At 43.6% G+C, this 22,643-nt stretch overlaps 1 protein-coding gene across 4 annotated transcripts in view; it reads right to left on the bottom strand.

Annotated features, from left to right (window-relative positions):
- Window positions 1–22,643, bottom strand: part of NELL2 (neural EGFL like 2) — a 250,335-nt gene that overhangs the window by 210,796 nt on the left and 16,896 nt on the right. For 2 of the 4 annotated variants that reach the window (XM_025208486.1, XM_025208477.1), the window contains exons 3-8: window positions 19,641–19,814; window positions 19,434–19,530; window positions 9,118–9,190; window positions 8,857–8,939; window positions 6,806–6,934; window positions 1,887–1,989 (exon numbers count right to left, since the gene is read on the bottom strand). In XM_025208486.1, the coding sequence (XP_025064271.1) occupies window positions 1,887–1,989; window positions 6,806–6,934; window positions 8,857–8,939; window positions 9,118–9,190; window positions 19,434–19,530; window positions 19,641–19,814 (659 nt within the window). Of the gene's footprint in view, window positions 1–1,886; window positions 1,990–6,805; window positions 6,935–8,856; window positions 8,940–9,117; window positions 9,191–19,433; window positions 19,531–19,640; window positions 19,873–22,643 lie in introns of all 4 variants that reach the window. The other 2 variants (XM_025208491.1, XM_025208498.1) reach the window with 1 other exon arrangement.

The raw sequence follows: 22,643 nt of genomic DNA on the forward strand, positions 1-22,643 counted from the left end.
CCTCTCTACCATCCCAGTGAGAGACTTGTCTTGCCCCTCGCTTAGGAACACAGAGGCAAAGAACTCATTGAGGAGTTCAGCCTTGTCCCCCCTGTCCGTCACCAATTGCTTATGCCCATTTAGTAGAGGTCCTATTCCACCCTGGGCCTTCCTTTTACTCCCTATATATCTAAAAAACAATTTTTTGTTATCCTTACCTTGGGATGCCATCCTCAGCTCCATGGTAGCTTTGGCCTGTCTAAATGCCTCCCTACAAGCACAAGCAGAGGAGGTATACTCCTCTTTAGTAATCTCTCCCCGTTTCCACTTTTTTTATGCCCCCCTTTTAGCCCATAGACTACTCTGGATTTCTCTGGTCAGCCAAGGAAGCCTCTTGGTCCCTTTCCCCTTTTTTCCCCACATTGGGATCGTCTCCCTGTAATTGTGTAATGTACATTTCAATTTAGTACCTCCGCTGTGAGGCAGCCAAGCAGCTGGGGCCATGACAGTGGCAAAGAGTAAAATAGCTGGTCTACAACCGTGGTTCTATCTAGCCTTGCTCACCCTCCTGCTATACCCCACAACTTACAGTGATTTGCTGGTAGCTCAGCAGGCCAAAAAAAGCAACTATACAGGCCAAATCCAGCCCACGGGTTGCATGTTTGACACCTGTGTTGTAAAGTTACTGGATGAAGAATTTCAATCTCTACGCAGGCGGTCAAAATTTCAAATGGTGACCTACAAATGGCAGGCCTCACATCCCATTATCAATCCTCCAAATCACAGAATCCTCACAGAAATGTTACGTTCCTAGTAAAAGTACATTTGAACTCTACTTTCTTCTCAATTAGATTTAATCTACTTGAATAAGTTAATAAGGCTTCATAAAATGGGATGGTCTTTATGTAACTTCTAACAAAATTAAATATTAATAAACTCCTGTGGGAGTAAGATCAATGGAGTACAAAATGTCTTCTTGAATTTTTTCTTACAACTTGTCATTCTAATTAGCCACACATTTCTATATACTGTGTAAGAGAATATTATACATGACAGTGGGGTACTGAAGCAACACACAGGACAGCTTCAAAAACACCCAACCAAAGAAATATATGCAGCTTTAATGCAGTGATGCTTAAGAATGTGTTCAGCTCTTCTTTAGGAAAAACAAATATAATGTATCTGTCCATCATGTACCACAATAAATGTGAAGTATTATATCACCCCAAACAGGAATCCTATTAATCTAAACATTCTTCTCCCTAACTCTAGTCTGCAATGAGCCAAACACAAGCAACCCCTTGTCTAAAGCAACCACATTACATTATCCCCATACAGTTTCCAATACAGATTTTTCTGACCTTTACATAAGAACATCTCTAAGTGATCAACTTGTGCTGGTCTCTTAGGGGTTTTTTAAGATAGAGTTTCATGTTCCCTTAATTACAGAACAAGATGCAAAACATACTATTTCTAGTGTACTAGAAATGTTGTGAAAAGGATATTTTTCTAAAATTGCAAAAGATGGAAATAGTAGTCAGAACAAGAAAGGTAACAGATTTCTGTTGGTTTGCCCAATGAAACAAGACTGAAGACAATGAGGACAGTGGTGAACAGTGGCATAGTAATTTTTTTTTTTTTAAGGAAATTAAGATTTCAGGCAAATAAACCAAATCCTAGAATTGTTCTGTTCTCCTTGATTTTTTTAATCTTTTATCAAAAATTCAGAACCCTAAAATTCAAAAAGTGCCAGCTATTACATTATATATATCTCGGTTTCAATAATCCCTCCCAAAACCCACACATATTATGACCAACTCTATGGGTGACATCTCTTTTGAAAGACTAGTCTTTCCTTCACATTACAAAATACATTATTTGACAGACAAAAATGTAATAATACTTACGTTGGCATTCTTTACAGCATTTGCCATCCACGTATGCAGGAGCAGAATTAAGTGGACAATCAGAAAATGGGCAAATCAGTGCTTCACACTGGACAGTACCATTCTAGGAAAAATAAAACATATTTTTAAAAAGTATATTCACTGGAACTGAGGTTTTTTGTGGCATATAAGAGTTTAGAAGCTACTTATTAAATGCAATTATTCCTAAGTAACACTCAAGTCATACCGTATTTTCTCACACACAGTACACACCATCCTCCCACAAATAAATCATACAACTTGTTGGAAGACAGATTATAGAAAAAAGATTGTTTCTGAACCATGCTGACTGTCTCATGGGATGCTGTAACAGGGAGTCAAAGGCTCCTGTTACTAAAGAGGGGAAGAACACAGCAGGTAGCTGAGGCAAGGGCGGCACACAGCAGACCTAAGCTGCAGTGGAGAAGAGCAAGCTGCCTATTAGATCTGAAGGGGACTACTATCCCATGGGACTGCTGAGTCACCAGGCTCTGATAGGACAGCACTCTGGAGTAAAGAAGCTGAACACTTAGGAGGAAGAAGAGGAGGACTGGTGACTTGCCGGGAGCCAAGCTCTTCAGAGAGAGCAGCTGCATGCAAACCCTTTTGCAGGCGCTGAAGAGCTCCAAAGGCAGAGAGGTGAGAGCCCCAGGAGATAGGGGCTGTTCTAATGTTTATTAACCCAGAGGCGGGAGTTTTCATTAAAGCGGTAGCTTTTCTTTATGTTCTCATCTATTACTGATGACTGGGTATGGCTAAAAAGAGTGAAGAGAAGGCCACAGTGGGGTGCCTGGGGCATACCGAAGTTTAAGTCACAGGGGAGTGGTCTGAGGGGCACACTGGGGTTTACAGTCCTGCCAAGGGCAGGTGTAAGATACTGGTGACATAAGACTGAGAAGGCCAATGCCTGAGCCTGAGAGGAGCAACAGAGATGGCCTGAATTCAGGAAGGTCAGAGTTGAAGTCTGAGAGGGATAGACATGAGGCCAAAGAAGCCCAAAGCTGGAGAAAGGCACAACTAGGGCCAGAGGGGACCCAGAGCCTGGGAGGGGCAAGAACAGGGCCAAAGGCCCAGAGCCCAGAAAAGGGACAAGACTGGGGCTGGAGGCCAGAAGCCAAGGTCCAGTGCAGTGGGCCTAGGTTAAGAGGGGCCCAGGTAGAGAAAAAGGGCCAAAGCCCCTACAAAGGTTTTGAGGCCCAAGAAGTCCAACCACTGTGGTGGAGTCAGGTGACCTCTCCGATGAAGTAGTGTGTCCTATCTGCAAGACACTGGCATAGCTACAGGGGGAGACAAAGGCCACAAACACAATAAGGCACCTAGTGTCATAGGACACAAATAGGACCACAATATCAGGGCATGGCAGACGAGTGGTAGGGAAGGGTACCCAAGGGACCAGAAAAGGCAGGAGTCGGGCATCTACCAGAGGACACCACACCACCACTGGACACGGGTCTTCTCACATGCCTTACTTCCTGGATACTGTGTTCCCAGAAGGACTTTGTGACACAAGTCAGGCTCCGACCCTTGCAAGGGCAGTAGTAAAACTGTTAGTTTTTTTTTACTGTAAGTAGTTCTTTATATAAAGTTCTTCTAAATAGCATGTTATTCCCACAACACAAACCTCATCAAGATATTATCATTAGCTCACTTGCTACTTCAGGCACAACCTACAGTGCTCAGCCAATGATTACAGCTGTGAGAGGGTTAGCACAGGACCCCACCCCTTCCATTTGCTCAGCAAGACACAAACAGCAAGTATCTTGACAGCTGCATGGCATGCACAGTATCTCCAGGCATGCTTCTTTTCCAATAAAGTAAACATCTTCCCCACTTAGGACATGCACCCCAATTTGGGGGTGGGGAGGAACTGATTTTGGAGGGAAAATAGGATATACACAAAGTTTCTTTTTGTAATTATAAGGATCACAGTTGTCCCTAGGGGCGTGCAGGGCCTGAGGCATATCAGCCTGTGCGGGGCCTGGGGAGGGTGGATGACAAGCATTCAAAGCTGGCAGAGCAAGGGGGGAGAGGGAGTTGGCGGTGGGGCCTATACAGGACTGACCGTGGGGCCCTTCCAAAGCGCAGGGTCTGGGGCAGTCACCCTGACTCACCCCCCCAGGATGGCCCTGATAAGGAAAGAACCATTTACTTTTATGAAACATCACCCCAAACAGGCTTTTTATATAGGCATATGGGCCTCTTTAAGATGGTAATAGCTTTGCTTATAGAAAAAAAAACTTAAATCATTTGGAGTTTAAACATTCTGCCAATCATCAGCATAATGGGCAGATTAGTGTGAAATATAAAAGCTTCTTAGAACAATACTCTTCCTTCTGACTTTCACATGAAAGACAGAATGTATTTTTTAAAAGATAATATCATAGCTGTAAGAAAAATCTGACAAAAACATATAATATATTTAACACTATTTCAATTACAAGCATTTTACCCTCTCTTTCAGATTTGGTAGAATGCTAGTAGTATCTTCTGTCTAAAGCTCTTAGCATCAAAAACCTGCTAAAAACCTAAATCGGTAAATTCTCCCCCAAGAAATCTGTAGAACCAGGGCATAACTCTGCCACTTCCATGCTACATCTAGGAACACTGCTGTGAAAGATGCCCCAAACACTAACCCCTCCTCTGTTCCAACTCCTGAAAAATGAGGCTTCTCTAACCTAACAGAAGCACTGAACACATGCTTCATGCTACTCTTAGGCTCTCTGTCTTGAGCATGCTTATTGGCAGAGGCTCAGCACTACTCTAAGAAAATGATATTGACTCATTTTCAAGAGTTGGCACAAACAAAGCAGAAGCAAATGGGCATGGAAAGTCGTGCTATGTGGCACCGTGCCCAGATGCAACAATGTGAAGAGAGCCTAAAAAGACAACCGTCATACAAGAAAAATAGTTCAGCATGTTAAGGGCTGCACCATATAAATTAAGGGCTTCAGGACTTAATCCAAAGTGCAGGGTAGTAGCATTTTTGCTTGAATAAAAGATGAGGTTTCCCCCCTCATAATTGGCATCGGGGAAAAAGCCCATCATCTTACATTCACATACAAGGAAACTGCATTAAATACATTGCCTGTCTTTGAACTGCTGTTAAAAGCAGCAAGTGCTCAGTAATGGAAACCAACTATGAAGCTGATTAAATGCAGCCAACACTGAGCATGACTATAAAACACATGGCCCACATGGGGCAAACATGCTGATAGGAACCTACCACAAGGATAGGTTAGTGCAACCCATCTGAGTAAAACATGGTAGTGCCCACCGAGCATAGTCCACCCTCAGCACTGACTCTTTTCCAAGTCATGGTGAGCCACTACACTGTATACATTTCAATTTCCACTTCACTCCCACCGCTGAGCTGCACCTTTCTTTCCCATTTCCAATTATTCCTGTTTTTTAACCAGCCTTAAATGTGGCCCCATACAGGTCACCCAGAAACTCTGTTGTCCCCTCTCTCAGCCTGGCATACAATTAGTGTGGGCCTACCCTCCATGAGGTGAAGCTGGTTACTCTAGCTACATATATATTTTTGGAGGATCCCAAGACTCATGACAAGAACACCTGGTTCCAGTCATGAGTGGGAGCTAATTAGCACATGGATCCTGTGGGGGGAGAGGGGTGGGTATCTGGAATGTACACATGTGCTGAACAGTGCTGAGCTGTGGAGTGACCATGGCTTGAAATGCTGTTGACTCTGGTGGTGCCCAGGCCAACAAACTACATGGTAAATCATGAGCCTTTTCTCTTTGGACTAATATCATGTATAGTTTGTACTCTAAGTAGAGGCTAAAGCGCTACTTAAAAGTATGCTTATGGAGTACCTATGCTAAAACTTGCAGCAGTTTCATCAAAGGCAAAAATGCATCATTTCTGAGTGATCTAAGTCTATGGGTACCATATGCAAATTGCTACAACTATATTTATATATCAAGGTCAGTTTTTTCAAATGTGTTCCTCCCGTCCATGTGCTCAGGGAAAGCAGAGTCTGACAATAAGAAGGAGGGACGGGAGGGGCTGCAGAAGGAAGAAGTTGAGGGGTGGGTAGAGGGCAAAAGGTCTACCTTACCCCCATATTTGTTTTCCCTACTGTAGCAGTGGGAAGGGGACAAATTCAAGGCAAAACTCCAATATAATTAGATTCTATACCTGGAAAATTATATTAAATTTATAAAATTCTCCACATATAGAACCTAATTATTGGGGTGTCATCTTATACTCAGAGTCATCTTCTATTTGAGTAAATTAGAGTCCTTCCACCAATTTCTAATGGACTTTGAATTTGATATTTAATTACTCCAAATAAATCTAATATGTTTAAAGTGGATGTGCCCTAATCAAGACATCATTGTTTGGTACTCGCTAAGATACGTGCAATTAATTCTGGAATGTTGATACCTGAGGGAGTCTTCCACCCAGTTTAAAACAAATCCTTTTCACTTGTGATATAACAGAACATGTATAGAGTCTTTACATTTTATTGCATGTTAAGATGTAACCAAAAGAAGCTAAATGGAATTGGACACCAGGGATCCATTAAATCATCTGCTAAGAAAAAGGCTATGTGTATAGTGGATAAAAGAACCAGAGAATTAATTATCCAGGGAAACTGGCTATAACACAGAATAAGGAAAGACCATGAGATAGTTACGTATATTGCTTAGCATTTCCCTAAGCTTGCAGGAAAAATCTAGAAGAACTACATATGCTAGGACTACTGAAACAAATGTGAAACATTTTTATTATTAGACTGCAGAGTACTTTAGATTCAAAACAAGTTTTCTAGGACCACCTTGAGGAAACTCCAGAAGTTTCATCATTATATTGTCTCCATAAAACTGGGCACAAAAGACATGAGGGTCCCCAAGTTTGTATTCAAATTGTAGCCATACCATGCAAGTGCAGTTCTTACAGCCATCTGTCCAGGATTCAAATTCCCTGTAGATGCTGCCCTTCACAGTGCATGTCCTTTCACAATAGCACTGATCCAACTTATTCATCCTCTGCTCAGCTCGGGACAACTGCATAAGTTTCATAAAGAGTAGGTCAGTAATTAAATAAATATGATTTCCATATTGCTATTAAAATAATAAACTATCCTCTACCATCAAGAAATGCAGAATGAAAAAGTACATATGAAAATGGGTAGATGATTGTAGCAGGGTGGTGGGGTGTGCCTGCTCCTTTAAGAGGGCAAGCAGCCAGAGAGGCTGCTTTCAGGTGGCAAGCGGGGGGTACTTGGAAAGTCACCTGACAGGCAGAGGGCCAGGCTGGAGCTATATAAGCCAAAGGCTTCTACGATCAGGAAGTCTAGGCCTGGGAGCCAGGAAAAGAGGAGCTCCTGGCAGCAGAGCGGTAGGGCTCCTGAAGTCACAATGAAACAGGGTAAGTGACTCTGCAGGTCTGGAAACAGGAGAAAGCTTCCTGGGGCACAAAGAAAGGCCAGCTTGTGCAGGCAGGGGCTCTCTATTGTATGGTAAGCCCAGAAAGAGTTTAGGCATCTGCCAGAGGGCATAGGTATTTTGTTTAAAGTTACACTTGTGGGTTAGTTCTGAGCCCTGCAGAGGCAGGCTCCAGGCCTACTCAAAGAGCTGGTGACCCAAGAAGGGTTTTAGACATAGACTGCCAGAGCTAGGGAAGTTGGGTGGTCCCAATTGTTCCAGAGTCAGGGCCCAGGAGGGGCCAAAAGTCCAAGAAGGACCACCAGCAGATACTGAGAGGGTCAGAAGCCCACAGGCAGGGAGGCTGGAGCCTAGAAGCCAGGTCCTGTATCATAGGTCTAGGCTAAAGGACCCAACAAGAACCTACAGAGTAAATAACGGTATGGTAACACCTGCCAGGCTTGGGACGTGGTATAGGGGAATGGAGTCACACAATCTGCCCTTAATGCTACAGGAGCCCCACAGGGGTACAGGCGAGCCAAAAAGGGCCTCTTAGGCTCCAGGGCCAAGCTGAAGTGAAAGGAGTTCGGGAGGGGCCCAGTAGTGATTTGCATGGACTCAGGTCTCTCTAACAGCCTCCCTTACACTCTCTCTAACAAGAACAAGAAAATGGCAGGTGTATGAACAAGAGAGGGCTACATTAGACCCTGAGCCAGACGGGGAATGCATAGCCACCAGGGGGCATCACGACCATGAACCTGCTACAATGATGGTTAAATATGAAATGTTAAACTTGTTCAGCCGTTTGGAAAACAAAAAATATGAAGCTGGACACAATACTGCCCACTTTGCTCACATAAAAATAATATCACAAAATTATAAAGAGTAAGATGGACATGGCCCCCTGTCTGTCATCTTTATATTGCCTGATCTGCCCATTTGTAAATATTCAAACAGTTAGCAAGTAAGGTGTGATTAGAAAATTATATAGAATGTTAACATTTTACATGTATAATTTTTCCTGCCCTGCCCTTGAATCAGAATGTGTGTGTGTGTGTGTGTGTGCGTGCGTGCGTGCGTGCGTGCATGTTCACAGGGAGTCATTAATATTTTTAAATGATCATCTGACAGCAGCAGGTACTGCTTTGGGTACTCAACCCCCAAGCTTGGGTTTTGTTTTGTTTTTTGTTTGAATGTTCTTTGGATAGCACAGTTTTAGAAAAGTCACGAACCAATAAATTCTACTGCAATAAGCACTGTAAACAGGGTAACCTGTTTCATCCTAGTTTTATTGAATCGTTAGCCTGATAGATAGAGCTTGAATATTTATGAGCCCTTTCCTTGTTCCAGGATTTTGATTCTGTTTACTATTAAAATGTAATAGTCAATTAAAACATTGCAGATAAGGACTGAAAGTCTGTGTACCTAGACAGCCAGATAAATACATATAAAATGTATAAATATATAAACATACACACATCTCATTTTATACACACATTCTTATGAATTATAATAACAGATCTTACCCCACATCTGCCCCTACATCTCTACATAAGTATTACCTTAGCTGATGTTTTTGCTAAAATGTCCTGCAGTTCCATAATTTTCTGCACAAGTCCATGAAAGTCATTACATGTTGGACATGCTGCAATTACAAATACATATTTGTCAAGGTGTATTTACAATACTTTCTATTTGTACATTCCATACCTGACAACCAATACAAAGTAGTGAAAGATTTTACGATGGTTTGCAAGACAGAAATTAAGCAAAAAAGTAAAAAGTACAACTTCATGTGTTGGCACAAGAACAAAGAGACTTACTGCGATTAAGATCTGGGCATTGAGAAATAAATCCTTGAGGCATGACAAGTAACTGTACATCCTGCATTATGCCCTGTGTACAAATGGAGGAAAAAAAAAAAAAAAGAAGAGGATGTATTTTTCTTACCTATCAAAATTATATCCCCTAGTAAGAATCACCATATAAAACATTAAAGCCCACACACAAAAAATCATGGAAAAAGTCCAACAATGTTTATGAATATATTACTTTTGTTTGCACCCAGCATGCTGATGGGAGAATAAAGAGAAAGTAAAATAGGTAGCAATAAATGTACACATATGCTACACCATTTTTAAAGAAAATGCAATTAAATGTCAAGATGTAAATTAGCAGCAAAAGTTTGTCTGTTTTGAGTTCACTGTAGATAATGCAGAAAAGCTTGAAAATGACCTTTGAAAGAAATCTGAAAATCATTTCCAGTTTCAGTAACTTTGACACAATTTTAAATAAAATGAAATAACACTAAACTACAATAACTTTCTTTAATCTGTTTGGCAGAGTCATGAAAAGTCATTAACACTAATACTTACAGATTTCATAGACATTAGGGCTGGAAGGGACCTCAAAAGATCATCAAGTTCAGCCCCCTGCCCCAGGGGCAGGAAGTTAGCTGGGGATCACAGGATCCCAGCAAGATAAACATCCAAATGTCTCTTAAAGGAGTCCAGAACAGGTGCTTGCACCACTTCTGGAGGCAGTCTGTTCCAGGCCTTTGGGGCTCAGACAGTAAAGAAGTTTTTCGTTATATCCAGCCTGAAACAGTCTTGGAGGAGTTTGTGACTGTTTGAACTTGTTGTCCCTTGGGGCACTCTGGTGAACAGGTGTTCCCCCAAATCCTGATGTACCCCCCTTATATACTTATAGGCAGCCACCAGGTTCCCCTAAGCCTGCACTTTTCCAAGCTGAAGAGTCCCATGGCTCTCAACCTCTCATCATATGGCCTGCCCTCCTGCCCTCTGATGTGCGTGGCTCTCCTCTGGACTCCCTCAAGCTTCTTGACATCCTTTTTAAATTGTGGAGCCCAGAACTGGATGCAGTATTCCAGCTGCGGCCTCACCAAGGCCGAGTACAGCGAGAGAATGACATCCTGGGATTTGACTGAGAAGCATCTATGGATGCAAGCCAGAGTTTTGCTTGCTTTACAAGCTGCGACATTGCATTGGTGGTTCATATTCATCTTGTGGACAATCATGACCCCCAAGTCCCTTTCAGCTGTGGTGCTAGCAAGCGTAGCACTGCCAAGCCTATAAGCGTGCTGGCAGGGTTTTCTCCCCACAAGGTGGAGTACCTTGCATTTTTTGGTGTTGAACGCCATCAGGTTTTCGTCCGCCCATTTTCTGAGCCTGTTTAGGTCAGCCTGGATCACCATCCTATCCTCAGGTGTGGACGCTTTACCCCAAAGTTTGGTGTCAGTGGCAAACTTGGCCAGTCCACCTCTGATACCAATGTCCACATCATTAATAAAGATGTTAAAGAGTATAGGCTCAAGGACAGAGCCTTGGGGGACCCCACTGGTCACAGTGCACCACAATGGTTTACTTCCATCTATTACCACTCTCTAGGTCCGACCTCAGAGCCAATTCCACCACCATCGGACTGTGATGTAGCTGAGGCCGCAGTTGGTCAATTTTTCCATGAGGAGATCATGGAACACCAGATCAAAGGCTTTTTTAAAATCAAGATATATGACATCAATCTCTTCTCCCTTGTCCAGGTGATGTGTCACCTGGTCATAGAAGGAGATAAGATTGGTCAGGCAAGACCTACCCACAACAAACCCATGCTGGCTATCCCTCAGGATGTTGCCATCAGCCAGTTTGCCAAGAATTGCCTCTTTGATGATTTTTTCCAAGATCTTCCCCAGGATAGAGGTCAGGCTGATAGGCCTGTAATTCCCTAGATCTACTTTCCTCCCTTTCTTGAAGATAGGCACCACATTGGCCTTCTTCCAATCTTCGGGCACTTCACTTGAGCGCCACGAGTTCTAAAAGATCCATGCCAGTGGCTGAGCTACGATGCCTTCCAGCTCCTTAAGTACCCTGGGGGGTAAACTGTTTGGGCCAGCAGACTTGAAGGTGTCCAGCCTCTCAAGGTGTTCCTTCACATGGTCTACATTGATGTAGGGTAACAATTCTCTCTCACCCTGGCTGTGCTGTACCATACTGAGCCAGGCCATCCCTCGGGGCTTGTCAAAAACCAACACAAAATACCCATTAAGCACGTTGGCTTTTTCCTGGGCGTCGGTTGTCAGCTGTCCCATATGGTTTAGCAGGGGTCCAATGTTACCCTTGCTTTTCCTCTGGCCCCCCACATATCTCAAAAAAAATCTTTATTGTCTTTGATACGTGTAGCCAGTTGGAGTTCAGTCATAGCCTTGGCTTTCCTGGTTCACTCCCTACAGGTCCGGACCAGTGCAGAATACTCCTTCTTTGAGGTGGTTCCAGTCTTCCATCCTTTATAGGTCTTTCTTTTTAGATGCAGGAGGTCCCCTAGTTCCCTGCAGAGCCAAGGGGGCTACTGTGCCCTTTTCATAGTTTTACAATTTCATAGTTGGTAGGCTACAACTAGATGTACAAGGGTCGGAAGGGACCTAATCAGATCATCAAGTCCAACTCCCTGCCAAGGGCAGGAAAAAAGGCTGGGGTCAAACGACCCCGGCTAGGTGATTATCTAACCTCCTTTTGAAGACCCCCAGGATAGGAGTGTGCACCACGTCCCTTGGAAGTTGGTTCCAGCTCTGAGCCCCCTGACAGTGAAGTAATGCCTGCATGAATCTACTCTCAGTCAACTTATGACCGTTATTCCTTGTTATTCCCGGTAGTGCTTGGGAGAACAGGTATTCTCCCACTGCCTGCTGGTCCCCTTTGGCAAGTTTATAGACAGCCACTAGATCCCCCCTCAGCCTTCTCTTGTGAAGGCTGAACAGGTTCAGGTCCCGTAGCCTCTCCTCATAGGGTCTACCCTGCTGCCCCCTGATCATGTGGGTGGCCCTCCTCTGGATCCTCTCAATGCTTGCCACATCCCTCCTGAAATGCGGCGCCCAGAAATGGACACATTACTCCAACTGCGGTCTGACCAATGTCGCATAGAGGGGGAGGATAACCTCCTTGGACCTGCTCGTGATGCATCTATGGACAAGGTGTGGTTAGCCTTCCTGACTGTGTCCCCACATTGGCGGCCCACGTTCATCTTGGAATCAAGAGTGACTCCAAGGTCCTTTCTGCCTCTGTGCTAACAAGAAGGGAGTCCCCCAGCCTGTAGGTATGCTGCTGGTTCTTCCTCCCTAGGTGCAGTACCTTGCACTTGTCAGTATTGAAACCCATCCTATTCTCATCCACCCACCTCTGTAACCTGTCCAGATCTAGTTGTAGCCTGTCCCTCTCTTCTAGAGTGCCCACTTTTCCCCACATCTTAATGTCATCCGCAAAATTGAACAAGGTGCTTTTCACCCCCTTGTCCAAGTCACTGATGAAGATGTTGAACAGTGTGGGCCTGAGGACCCCCACTGAAAAAGATTCCTGGACCTGGGGGTCCATCCAAGACCCTGGTCACACACCAAGGCTTGAACTTGCAACTCTATGGCCCCAGAGTCAGCACACTCCCCTCTAGGCCAAACAATGAGGGCTTTTTTTCAAGATGGGACAGACATTGCTTGTGCTTTCAGGATTGCTTCCTTGAGGAGCAAACACTTTTCCTGAACTCCCCTCCCCTTCAGATCATGGTCCCTTAGGGCCTTGCCAACAAGCCTCCTGAACTTGTCAAAGTCAGCTCTACTGAAGTCGAGGACTTCTGCATTGCTGACTGACTTGCCAGCTTTATGGTGGATAGTGAATGTGATCAGCTCATGGTCCCAGATTCCCTTCAATCATTAGGTCACTGACTAGATCGTCCCCCATTGCCAGTACCAGGTCAAGCAGTGCTTTGCCTCTTGTTGGTTCATAGACTTCTTGACTCAGATACAACTCGTCCATGCACATGAGGAAGATTTGTGACTGTTCAGATTTGACCAAGCGCTCTTCCCACGAGATGTCTGGGTAGTTGAAGCCTCCCATGACAACCATGAACTGGGAGCATGCAGCCTCAGCCAGTTCCTTGGTGAATTCCTGGTTGAGCTCTTAATCCTGATTAGGAGGTCTGTAGTAGACTCCTACCATTGTGTCCCCTGTGCCATGTTCACCACTTCATGATTTGGATGAGTTTTTTCTAAGCATAACCTACAAAATCCAAAGAAACAACATCCTATTACAAAGCAGCAGAGCAGCATGTTGACTGAATTTAGTGGAACAGAGATTAAGCACGAAATTCCAATATGCCAGCTGGAAATGACCCACTTCACCCAGAAGGGCAGATCACATGTTTATAGGCAGAATTTACATGCATCCTTAGTCATTAAGATATAATTAGCAGCCACTTTGCTACTCTTCTGAAGCAAAGGCCAAACAGCAATTTAAAAACAAACCATCCTATCATAAACACTCCAGATGTCCCTTTCATCTCCTGCCCCCTCCATTTTCCTCAACTTTTAAAGAATGTTTTGAAGAGCAATACTAATGAATTCCAACAAGATTTTTCACACCTGTGAAAACTGCATCAAAATACAGAGGGACTGATCCAAATTACAGGCAAAATCCCACACACTAGTTCAGTTGGAACAAGAGTAGTTTCAAACTAAGACCAACTCCTACATGAAGATTTTCAGATTGCCTTGTGGTCTTGAGTGCCTCAATTTTTGGACAATCTGTTTGAAACATCCTAATGAGACCTGATCTTCCAAAATTGTAAATCACCTGTACCACACAATCAGATTCCTTCAAGGGGTTTCAAGTTAGGCAACTAAAAATTGATGCAACCCAAATCACCAATGACTTCTGAAATATTGTACTATAAGACTGGAAATATATGCAGTCCAAAACCCTAAGGCCCCTGGCAGATGTTAAATAACACCACAATTGGGATCTGAGGAATTTTATGCCCCATCCCAAACATCATGCCTGCAGCCTACTTATGAGTCATGAATGAATCTCCATGCTCAGCTGAGCATGGGGATCAGACACTGGACAGCCCTGGGGTCCAGGACATAAGTGCCACCTGCCCAATTTCTGGGGCCTGCAGGATTGGGAACAGGGTAGCCCTGGATCTAAAAACTGAGGTGCAACCCAGCTGCAGAGTAAATGCAGAATTTAAAATCCCAGGATGGTGGAACCTGAGATTAGAAGAGCCTCTCCCTGCTCTCAGGTTCCCAGAACCCCACGACTGCACACCTAGAGTTCAAAAGCCCAAAGCTGGGAACCCAAGACCGGGGAGCGAGACTTCCTGATCCTGGGTTATCCCACGCTGGACTTTTAAACACTTGTCTGTGCAGCCCAACTGAGCTGCACACACAGTTTTTAGTATTTAGACCTTGGTATTTACAGCTAAGGTTACCCTGTCTGTGATCCTGCATTGGGATGGGGAACAGGGCATTACCAGATCTGGGTTCACGACCTTGAGCTTGCTCCTGACCTCATGGGAGTGGCTATGTTCTGAATCTTAGCTGAGCATCCAGATGGGGTATAACACAGCCCCAGGGCCTGGTTCAGGACCTATGCTTATCCCCTGCTCCATTCTCAGGATGGGGCAGGAGGTCTGTGTCCTGATGCCAGGTGCTGCCACCTTGATGCTGAAGGCAGGTTCCCCTGATTCTGGGCATATTTGCAGGCTGTAAATATGCCAATGCCCATAGGAATCCATCAGCTCCATTGCCCACAGCACTTTAAAGTGCCCTGTGTTACACCACACACCTGGGCTGCAGGGCAAGGCTGCAAACTGTGCCAGGCAGATTTAGGATCCAGGACTGTCTCTGCCCAATGCCAACCATCAGCTGTTTGTCACTATCAGGACCAGAGCAGCCCCAGAACTGCCAGGAGCTGCCCCAGGGTAATGCTGACAATCATCCAATGAAGCAGCACATGTCACACATTCAATTTAAGACTCCATACAAATCAGCTACAGGTATGTTCTACATTACATGTGGAACATCTTTGTGGCTAGTTTGTTATTTTATGGCACCATAAATTTGCTGAACATGTGGCACGTTGTAATTCTCGGGGCAATTTACATGTTAATTGTGCCATAAATGTAATGTCTGCTAGGGCCCTACACCACACATTTTTTTATTAGGACTTAACTTTTTGTTTTATGTTATCTTGAAAAATCTTTAAGAACAGTGTATTTTGGATGTAGTGGTGATAAATTTAACAAGCAGCTATTGTCTACTGAATTTCATTTAATTTGGCTTACTTTTCTCATTAAGGCAAAAAAATCGTTGTATTGAGACATCTCAATTTTTGTAAAAAGAAAGAGAGAAACAAATGAAAAAGAGGTATTCAATCCTCAAATCCACATCATTCATTTTACACCTTGATATGGATGCATATTCCTTCACAGTAGCAAGCATTTAAGAAAAAAAGGATGAGTATTATGGAAAACAAGACTTGAAAATATTCAGATGAATACATGCAAGACTAAAACTATCCAGGTTATCAGAACATACAGCAAATTAAGTGTGCCTGGAACCAGTATAATTAACACATCATTTGCTAAATGTTTTAATTATTTTGGCTTACTTACGATAAGAAATGATAACCCTCTTACTACATTTTAACTAAGTCTGCCCTTGTTGGCTTGGGTATCTCTCAACCGTTAAAACGAAGACATTGGGCTAGAACCCAATCAACCTATTATACATCTAAATGATATCTATGCATCTAAAGCCCAGATTCTATTCTGCTTCTAAGACAGGAGCAGCCTTCATTCTGTTTATTCAATTTATCCCATAATAAAAAAAAATAGCAGGTTGCAAGGGCCAGTATTCAAAGTAATTCATCCAGGCTTCAAGCAGCCTAATGTCTACAGGAGGCTGATCGGGCTGCTATTCTACAAGGCATCTGAAACTTTCATTGTACAGGGAACCTCTCAAACAGCCAGTACAATCCCCAGAAATTTATGAGATATAACAAGAGGCAGGGGTTTGGACAAGGGAGCACCCCTAATGAACTTAGAATGATCAAAAACCTCACCATGTATTAATCAAAATGCAAAATAAATTTGTTTAACATTGTTTTCTTACACAGTGGGAGCATCTACATGAGACACTGACTGCGCAGTAGCCTGATACTACTGTGCAGTAGCCTTGCATGACAAAAACCATGATGCGATGCTACTGCGCAATAGCATCACAAAAAAGGCATTTGCCAGTGCTACTGAGCTGTAACAGGTTTCTGAGCATTTATTTAGTACTTCCTTATACCATATAGCCAAGATATGGGACTGCTGCTGCACCATGGACTCCCTGGAGAGCCACCAAAATGGCACCGAGGATTGGTGACCAGCTTGCTCACCCCGAGTTATGCTACTGCCTTTATTATCTACCTGTGTTATCTTAACTTTTATACAGGGCACCACATTTTGAATACAACACAAGCAAATGCTTTTTCTCTTAGAGTTCAGAGAATCTACTATGCTGTGGGAGAAGGCCACAAGATAATTATGGTAATTTTACTTTTCAAATTAATAAAGATTGGCATTTGATAACAATTCTTTGCTGCCTTAGGGAATTCACAGACATGCTTTTGGAGGGGGACACTTTAATTAGTGAGCTGTACTAATTAAAAGCACCCGAGTGTCACATGTATCAGTCATCCCCACACTGAAAAAATGGCAGCGGGGTACTCTGAACTAAAGCTCATTTGACAACCTTTATTTCAAAGTGCCCCACTGACATTTTTCAGTGCAGGGACACTGATACACGTGATGCTGGAGGCTGCTGGAGCACGTTAATTTCCATGCTCCAGAAGACTTGATTAATCGAGTCTGCTCTGACACACTGGATTTACAGCACATTAGAGCAGCAAGTTTAATTTCTACCACATCACCCTGACTGCTGATGATCTTCCTGAGGAACACTGTAGGCATAGTTGCTCGTTAAAATTAGCACATGCTAGCTATAAGGAATGTTAGGCAATATTAAAGTTAACACATGCTGTCAAGTCTTCTTCATGCCTGCCTGGCTCACCAGTACTCCAACAGCAATTTGTGAACCCAATTCTGGAGCCTATTGCCCCTACTGGCCTGAATCAGGCCTACATCAGCCCCACCAAGCCCTTCAGCTGTCCGGCAACTCCCCAGTACCCGAATCAAGCCTGTACTGCACTGTTGATCCTCACAGCTGCTTGGCAGCTCCCCACCCACTTGGTCCTCTTTGCCCCCCCTCTCCCCTTCCCACCCTCCCCTCTTACTTCCTTCCTTGACCCTCCAACTCACCCCCACCCCACTCACCAGTGCCCAGCTGTTCCCATCTATCAGTCCAGGACAGCAGAATTCTGGATGATAGCTAGTCCACATGGGGGAGGGGGTTCTGGTAGCAGTGCCTCTTGGGATACTGGATGACCACAAATTAATGGTATTAGCTTCATGGAGCAGACTGGTTACTGCAACACAAGCTGCCTATCACCAGCTGGAGATAATCCTCGCCCAAAGAGGATTATCTCTGAGACACTCAGCGAGTAGATAGCTTGTCTTTTCCTGCCTCGACATGTGCACACTCCCAACTTAAGAGCATTTAACATATTTGAAAGGTAACGTACACCACCACCTTAATAGTTCTCTGGTCTATAAGGTTAAACCTTATTTGTTCCAGCCAAACTCCTCAAAGAAAGGTATTGGAGCAAACACCATCTCACCTCCAATGACATTTTCAAAAAAAAGGGAGGAAGGAGGACCCAGGAAACTATAAGCCAGTTAGTCTTACCTCAGTCCTGGGTAAGGTTTTTGAGAAAACAATCCTGGCGTATGTCTGCGAGGGGCCAGCAGGGGAGATTATGCTTAGGGGCAACCAACATGGGTTCATTAGAGGCAGGTCCTGTCAGACCAACCTGGTGGCCTTCTATGGGCAGGTCACAAAATCCTTAGACGCAGGGGTAGCAGTGGATGTTGTCTTTCTGGACTTTAGGAAAGCCTTCGACACTTTCACCCCATTCTCATTAAAAAACTATGGGTCACTAGTTGGCTGAAGGGCCGCACCCAGAGAGTGCTGGTGGACAGGTCTTATTCGAACTGGAGGGATGTGGGCAGTGGGGTTCCATAGGGCTCGGTCCTCAGGCCTGCAGTGTTCAACATCTTCATCAGTGACTTGGACGGAGTCTAAAGAGCACCCTGTTCAAATTCGCAGATGACACTAAGATGTGGGGAGAAGTGGGCACGCTAGAAAGGAGGAATAGGCTGCAAGTGGACCTAGACAGGTTACAGGGGTGGGCGGATGAGAATAGGATGGGTTTCAACACTGACAAGTGCAAGGTACTGCACCCTGGGGAGAAAGAACCAGCAGCATACCTACAGGCTGGGGAACTCCCTTCTTGTCAGCACAGAGGCAGAAAAGGATCTTGGAGTCATTATTGATGCCAAAATGAACACGGACCGACAGTGTGGGGACGCGGTAAGGAAGGCCAACCATACCTCGTCATGCATCCACAGATGCATCTCAAGCAGGTCCAAGGAGGTGATCCTTCCCCTCTATGCAACACTGGTCAGGCCGCAGTTGGAGTACTGCATCCAGTTCTGGGCGCCACACTTCAGGAGGGATGTGGACAACATGGAGAGGGTCCAGAGGAGGGCCACCCGCATGATCAGGAGTCAGCAGGGCAGGCCCTACAAAGAGAGGCTATGGGACCTGAACCTGTTCAGCCTCCACAAGAGAAGGCTGAGGGGGGGATCTAGTAGCCATTTACAAACTAGTCAGGGGGGACCAGCAGGCATTGGGAAGAATCCCTGTTTCCCCGAGCACTACCAGGAGTGACAAGAAAGAACAGTCACAAGCTGGCAGAGAGTAGATGCAGGCTAGATATCAGGAGGCGCTACTTTACTATCAGAGCAGCTAGGATCTGGAACCAACTTCCAAGAAAAGTGGTGCTGGCTCCTACCCTGGCGGTCTTTAAGAGGAGGTTAGACGAACACCTTGCTGGGGTCGTTTGACCCCAGTAGTCTTTCCTGCCATGGCAGGGGGTCGGACTTGATGATCTGCTCAGGTCCCTTCTGACCCTACCAACTATGAAACTATGATAGCTGCCTTATTGGTGCTAGATAATGGAATTTTTACATCCCTGTGTCAGCAAGTACTTCCTGCGCAGATGTACTGAATGTAAAGGATTCTTACCTGACATATCCTACACATCACAGTATTTGAAATATTTTCAATGCTATGGATATACAATTAACAATATTGCCAGTTTCAGTTGTTTTCTTCTGAGGAAAAACATACCTTAAAAAAACCATGTGCATTATTCCTCTGTCCTAACCAAAAGGTTGTACCCAAAGGTAAGTCCATGTAGGGCTTTTCCACAACTCTTTCATAAATTCTGTTAAAAAAACAAAAAAAGCAAACAAAATAAACCCAATTGTTATTCTTTCACTTACTGCTGAGTTGGAATGTTCCAAATATTAGTATAAAACACTATTCTTTACTTACTTATTGCAGTCCACATGTAAAATCAAATGTGATGCACTGATTGCTAGAGAAAGTCTATGCCACTTATCATCTGCCAAAATGTACGGGAACACTTCTGTGTGTGAGCGATGGCTGTCTGAACGGTAATGCAATCTGATTTCATTTCGATGACCACTGCTTTCCAGTTCCAGGTACCTGCACCAGAAATGCATCAAAAACTCCTTATCTATTTTTATGTTCATCAGCCATCATGCTATTGAAATGAAACAGAGAATAAACAAGGGAAGAGGGAATTTGCTCAGATTCAAAAGTAGACATTTCAGCTTTGGCTTTATATTTTGCCTTTTAAATAACTTGCCATTACCAGAATCCAGTATGCATTTAAGTCTGCCAAGTCTAAAGCTAATAAGAATAATTTTGCCAACATCATCAAATCTCAAATGTTGTCTTCTTTAATACCAATATTGTCATTAACGCAGTATAATTAATCCTGCCTCAAACAGGGGATGGGACTAGATGACCTATGGAGGTCCCTCCCAGTCCTACTTCTCTATGATCATAAATGCAGTTATTCCTATTACTAAAATAATTTGCTCTAGCACCCACAAAAACCTGAGCATCACAGCAGACCATAAACTAAGCACAAGCCAAAGCTGTGCTCTTGTTGCAAAAAAGGTGATGAGCATAGTGGGCTGTATTAACAGAAGCACCTCTTGCAAATCAAGGGAAGTGAGTCTCCCACTCTATTCAGCACTAGTGAGGACTCACATTGAGTACTATGTCTGATTTGGGGCCCCACACTTCAAGAACAATGTGGACAGACTGGAAATAGTACAGCAGAGTGACAAAAATTATTAGAGGTCTGGAAAGCATGATTTATGAGGAAAAGCTGAAAGAACTAGGGCTGTTTAGTCTGGGGAGGGGTGGGGGCAGAGTGACAAAAATTATTAGAGGTCTGGAAAGCATGATTTATGAGGAAAAGCTGAAAGAACTAGGGCTGTTTAGTCTGGGGAAGGGTGGGGGAAGACTATGCGGGGATTGAATAAGTTTTCAACTACCTGAAGGGTGATTATAAGGAGAATGGAATTTGATTATTCGCTATGGCTGACAGGGACAAGATAAAGAGCAACAGTCTTAAAATGCAGCAAGGGAAGTTTAAGTTGGATATTAGGAAGAACTTTATCACTGTGAAGATGGTTAAGCATTGAAACAGGCTACCTAGAGAAGCTGAGAAATCTCCATCCCTAGAAATGTAAAGAGTAGGTTGAACGGACACTTGACTGGAATAATTTAGTCAGGGACAATCCTGCCTTTATGCTGATAAATGCTCTGTTATCAAGGAGGGGGGAGGGAACCCCTCCCTAATCCTGCTGGGGCCTGGCCAAGCCCCGCTCAACTCAGCCCTGTGGAAGGGAAGGGAGGGCTGCTCTAGTACCCCCGGATTTTAGCCTGAGCTACTTCAGGCATGTACCTGCATGTCTGGGATGTCTGTTCCATTACAAACCGATTTAGCCTAGCCAAGGTTAGACTAACCTTCAAAGATTGAATCAATTCAGGCTCAGGCTTTTTGAATGTCTGTCCCTAGCCTGGACTCTCCTATATTACGTATAAAATAAAATTATATAACAGATGGACCAACATTTGGAGAAACACAAATTTTTCAGCTCTCTCAGCTTTGCTTGAGATGTTCCCACAAGTAATTTTATAAGCTTTTATGGGAAAAAGTCCAGCTACTGGGACAGACAGAGTTATTTCCTCCATTTACTCAAACAGGTTTCTTCCAGGAAATGAGCAACTGTTTATAAAACTAGAGTGCCTGTCTTCTGGGTTTTGAGCTTTCAAGGTGCATATTTTCAAGCTTTTTCTCTGCAAGCATGTGAGATCCTTATTTTTACAGGATAAAACTGGGATTCAGGGATAATCATAAATTTAGGAACCAAGGATTTAAGTGCGGGGGAGAGGGGGAAACAAATATCACTAGACTCATATTTATAAGAGTTGACAATCTCACTTTTTTCTCTCCAAGATGAATGGAATGGCTTGGTTGGGTAGCATGAGCATGGCCTGTTTGTTTGTTTTGAAGCAATAGATTGCAGTTTGCAAGGTCTGCAAATGAAGATAACAAAAATTACTTAAAAAAAAGTCTTTCCAAGGGATGGTGGGCTCGAGTCATGCTTCTCCTTTCTTGTTTTCTTTATAATGAAATGTGCCTAGCAACAGCACAAAAACAGCTGCCCTTTTGCAAAGCTGGCAAAGGGTTTGTTCGCTTTCTTCTCTAGGCAAATGTTTCACAGAGTTCAAATCTCTGCATTAGGAAAACATTTAACTGAAGTCAGCAGTAAATTTCACAGTCTCCAATAATTTACCTCCTCATAGACCAAAAATCTTTTGTGCATTGGCAAAAAGAATAAACTAATTGAAGGTTTGGCTGCAAAAACATAGGTAATAGTGACAGGTTACAAGTCAACTTAATAACCTCCTTCCTAACTTTAGCTCAAAGAATAGAAATGAGATCACTCCTGATCTAACAAAGAAGGTGAGCATATTATAAAGCAAAACTCTTTCACCAAACATTTAAATACAGCCAATGACAGATATAACCCTGAGGAAGAACACCTAGAACAGTTAAAGGCCTGCTTCTGATTCCTTAAAGTCAATAGAAAAACTGACTTTCACTATAGGGAACATAACCAATTTACCAGAATATTGAAAAATATACAAGCATTTTATTCCTTATATCTTTAGGATAGAATAAAGTTTGGCTAGAGTGCAAGAAAGGTATCTGAAAACAAGGGATGGAGTTGAGGGAAAAGAGCAAAACATGCAGCTAGCGAGTAGAACTAAACTAGAATATGTGAAGTATAACACATCACCTAATGAGACTATCAACTCAAAGTATGTCACTGTGTGACGTCACTGTGAGTAAGATTTCTGTGTTACAGTTTAACAACCCATAACAGCAGCAAACCAAATGTATGTGCCTCATAATTAGTCATATACCTCACAAGGGGGACCTAATTAACA

Source organism: Alligator sinensis, unplaced genomic scaffold (genome assembly GCF_000455745.1).
Source record: "Alligator sinensis unplaced genomic scaffold, ASM45574v1 scaffold147_1, whole genome shotgun sequence".
Lineage (NCBI taxonomy): Eukaryota > Metazoa > Chordata > Crocodylia > Alligatoridae > Alligator > Alligator sinensis.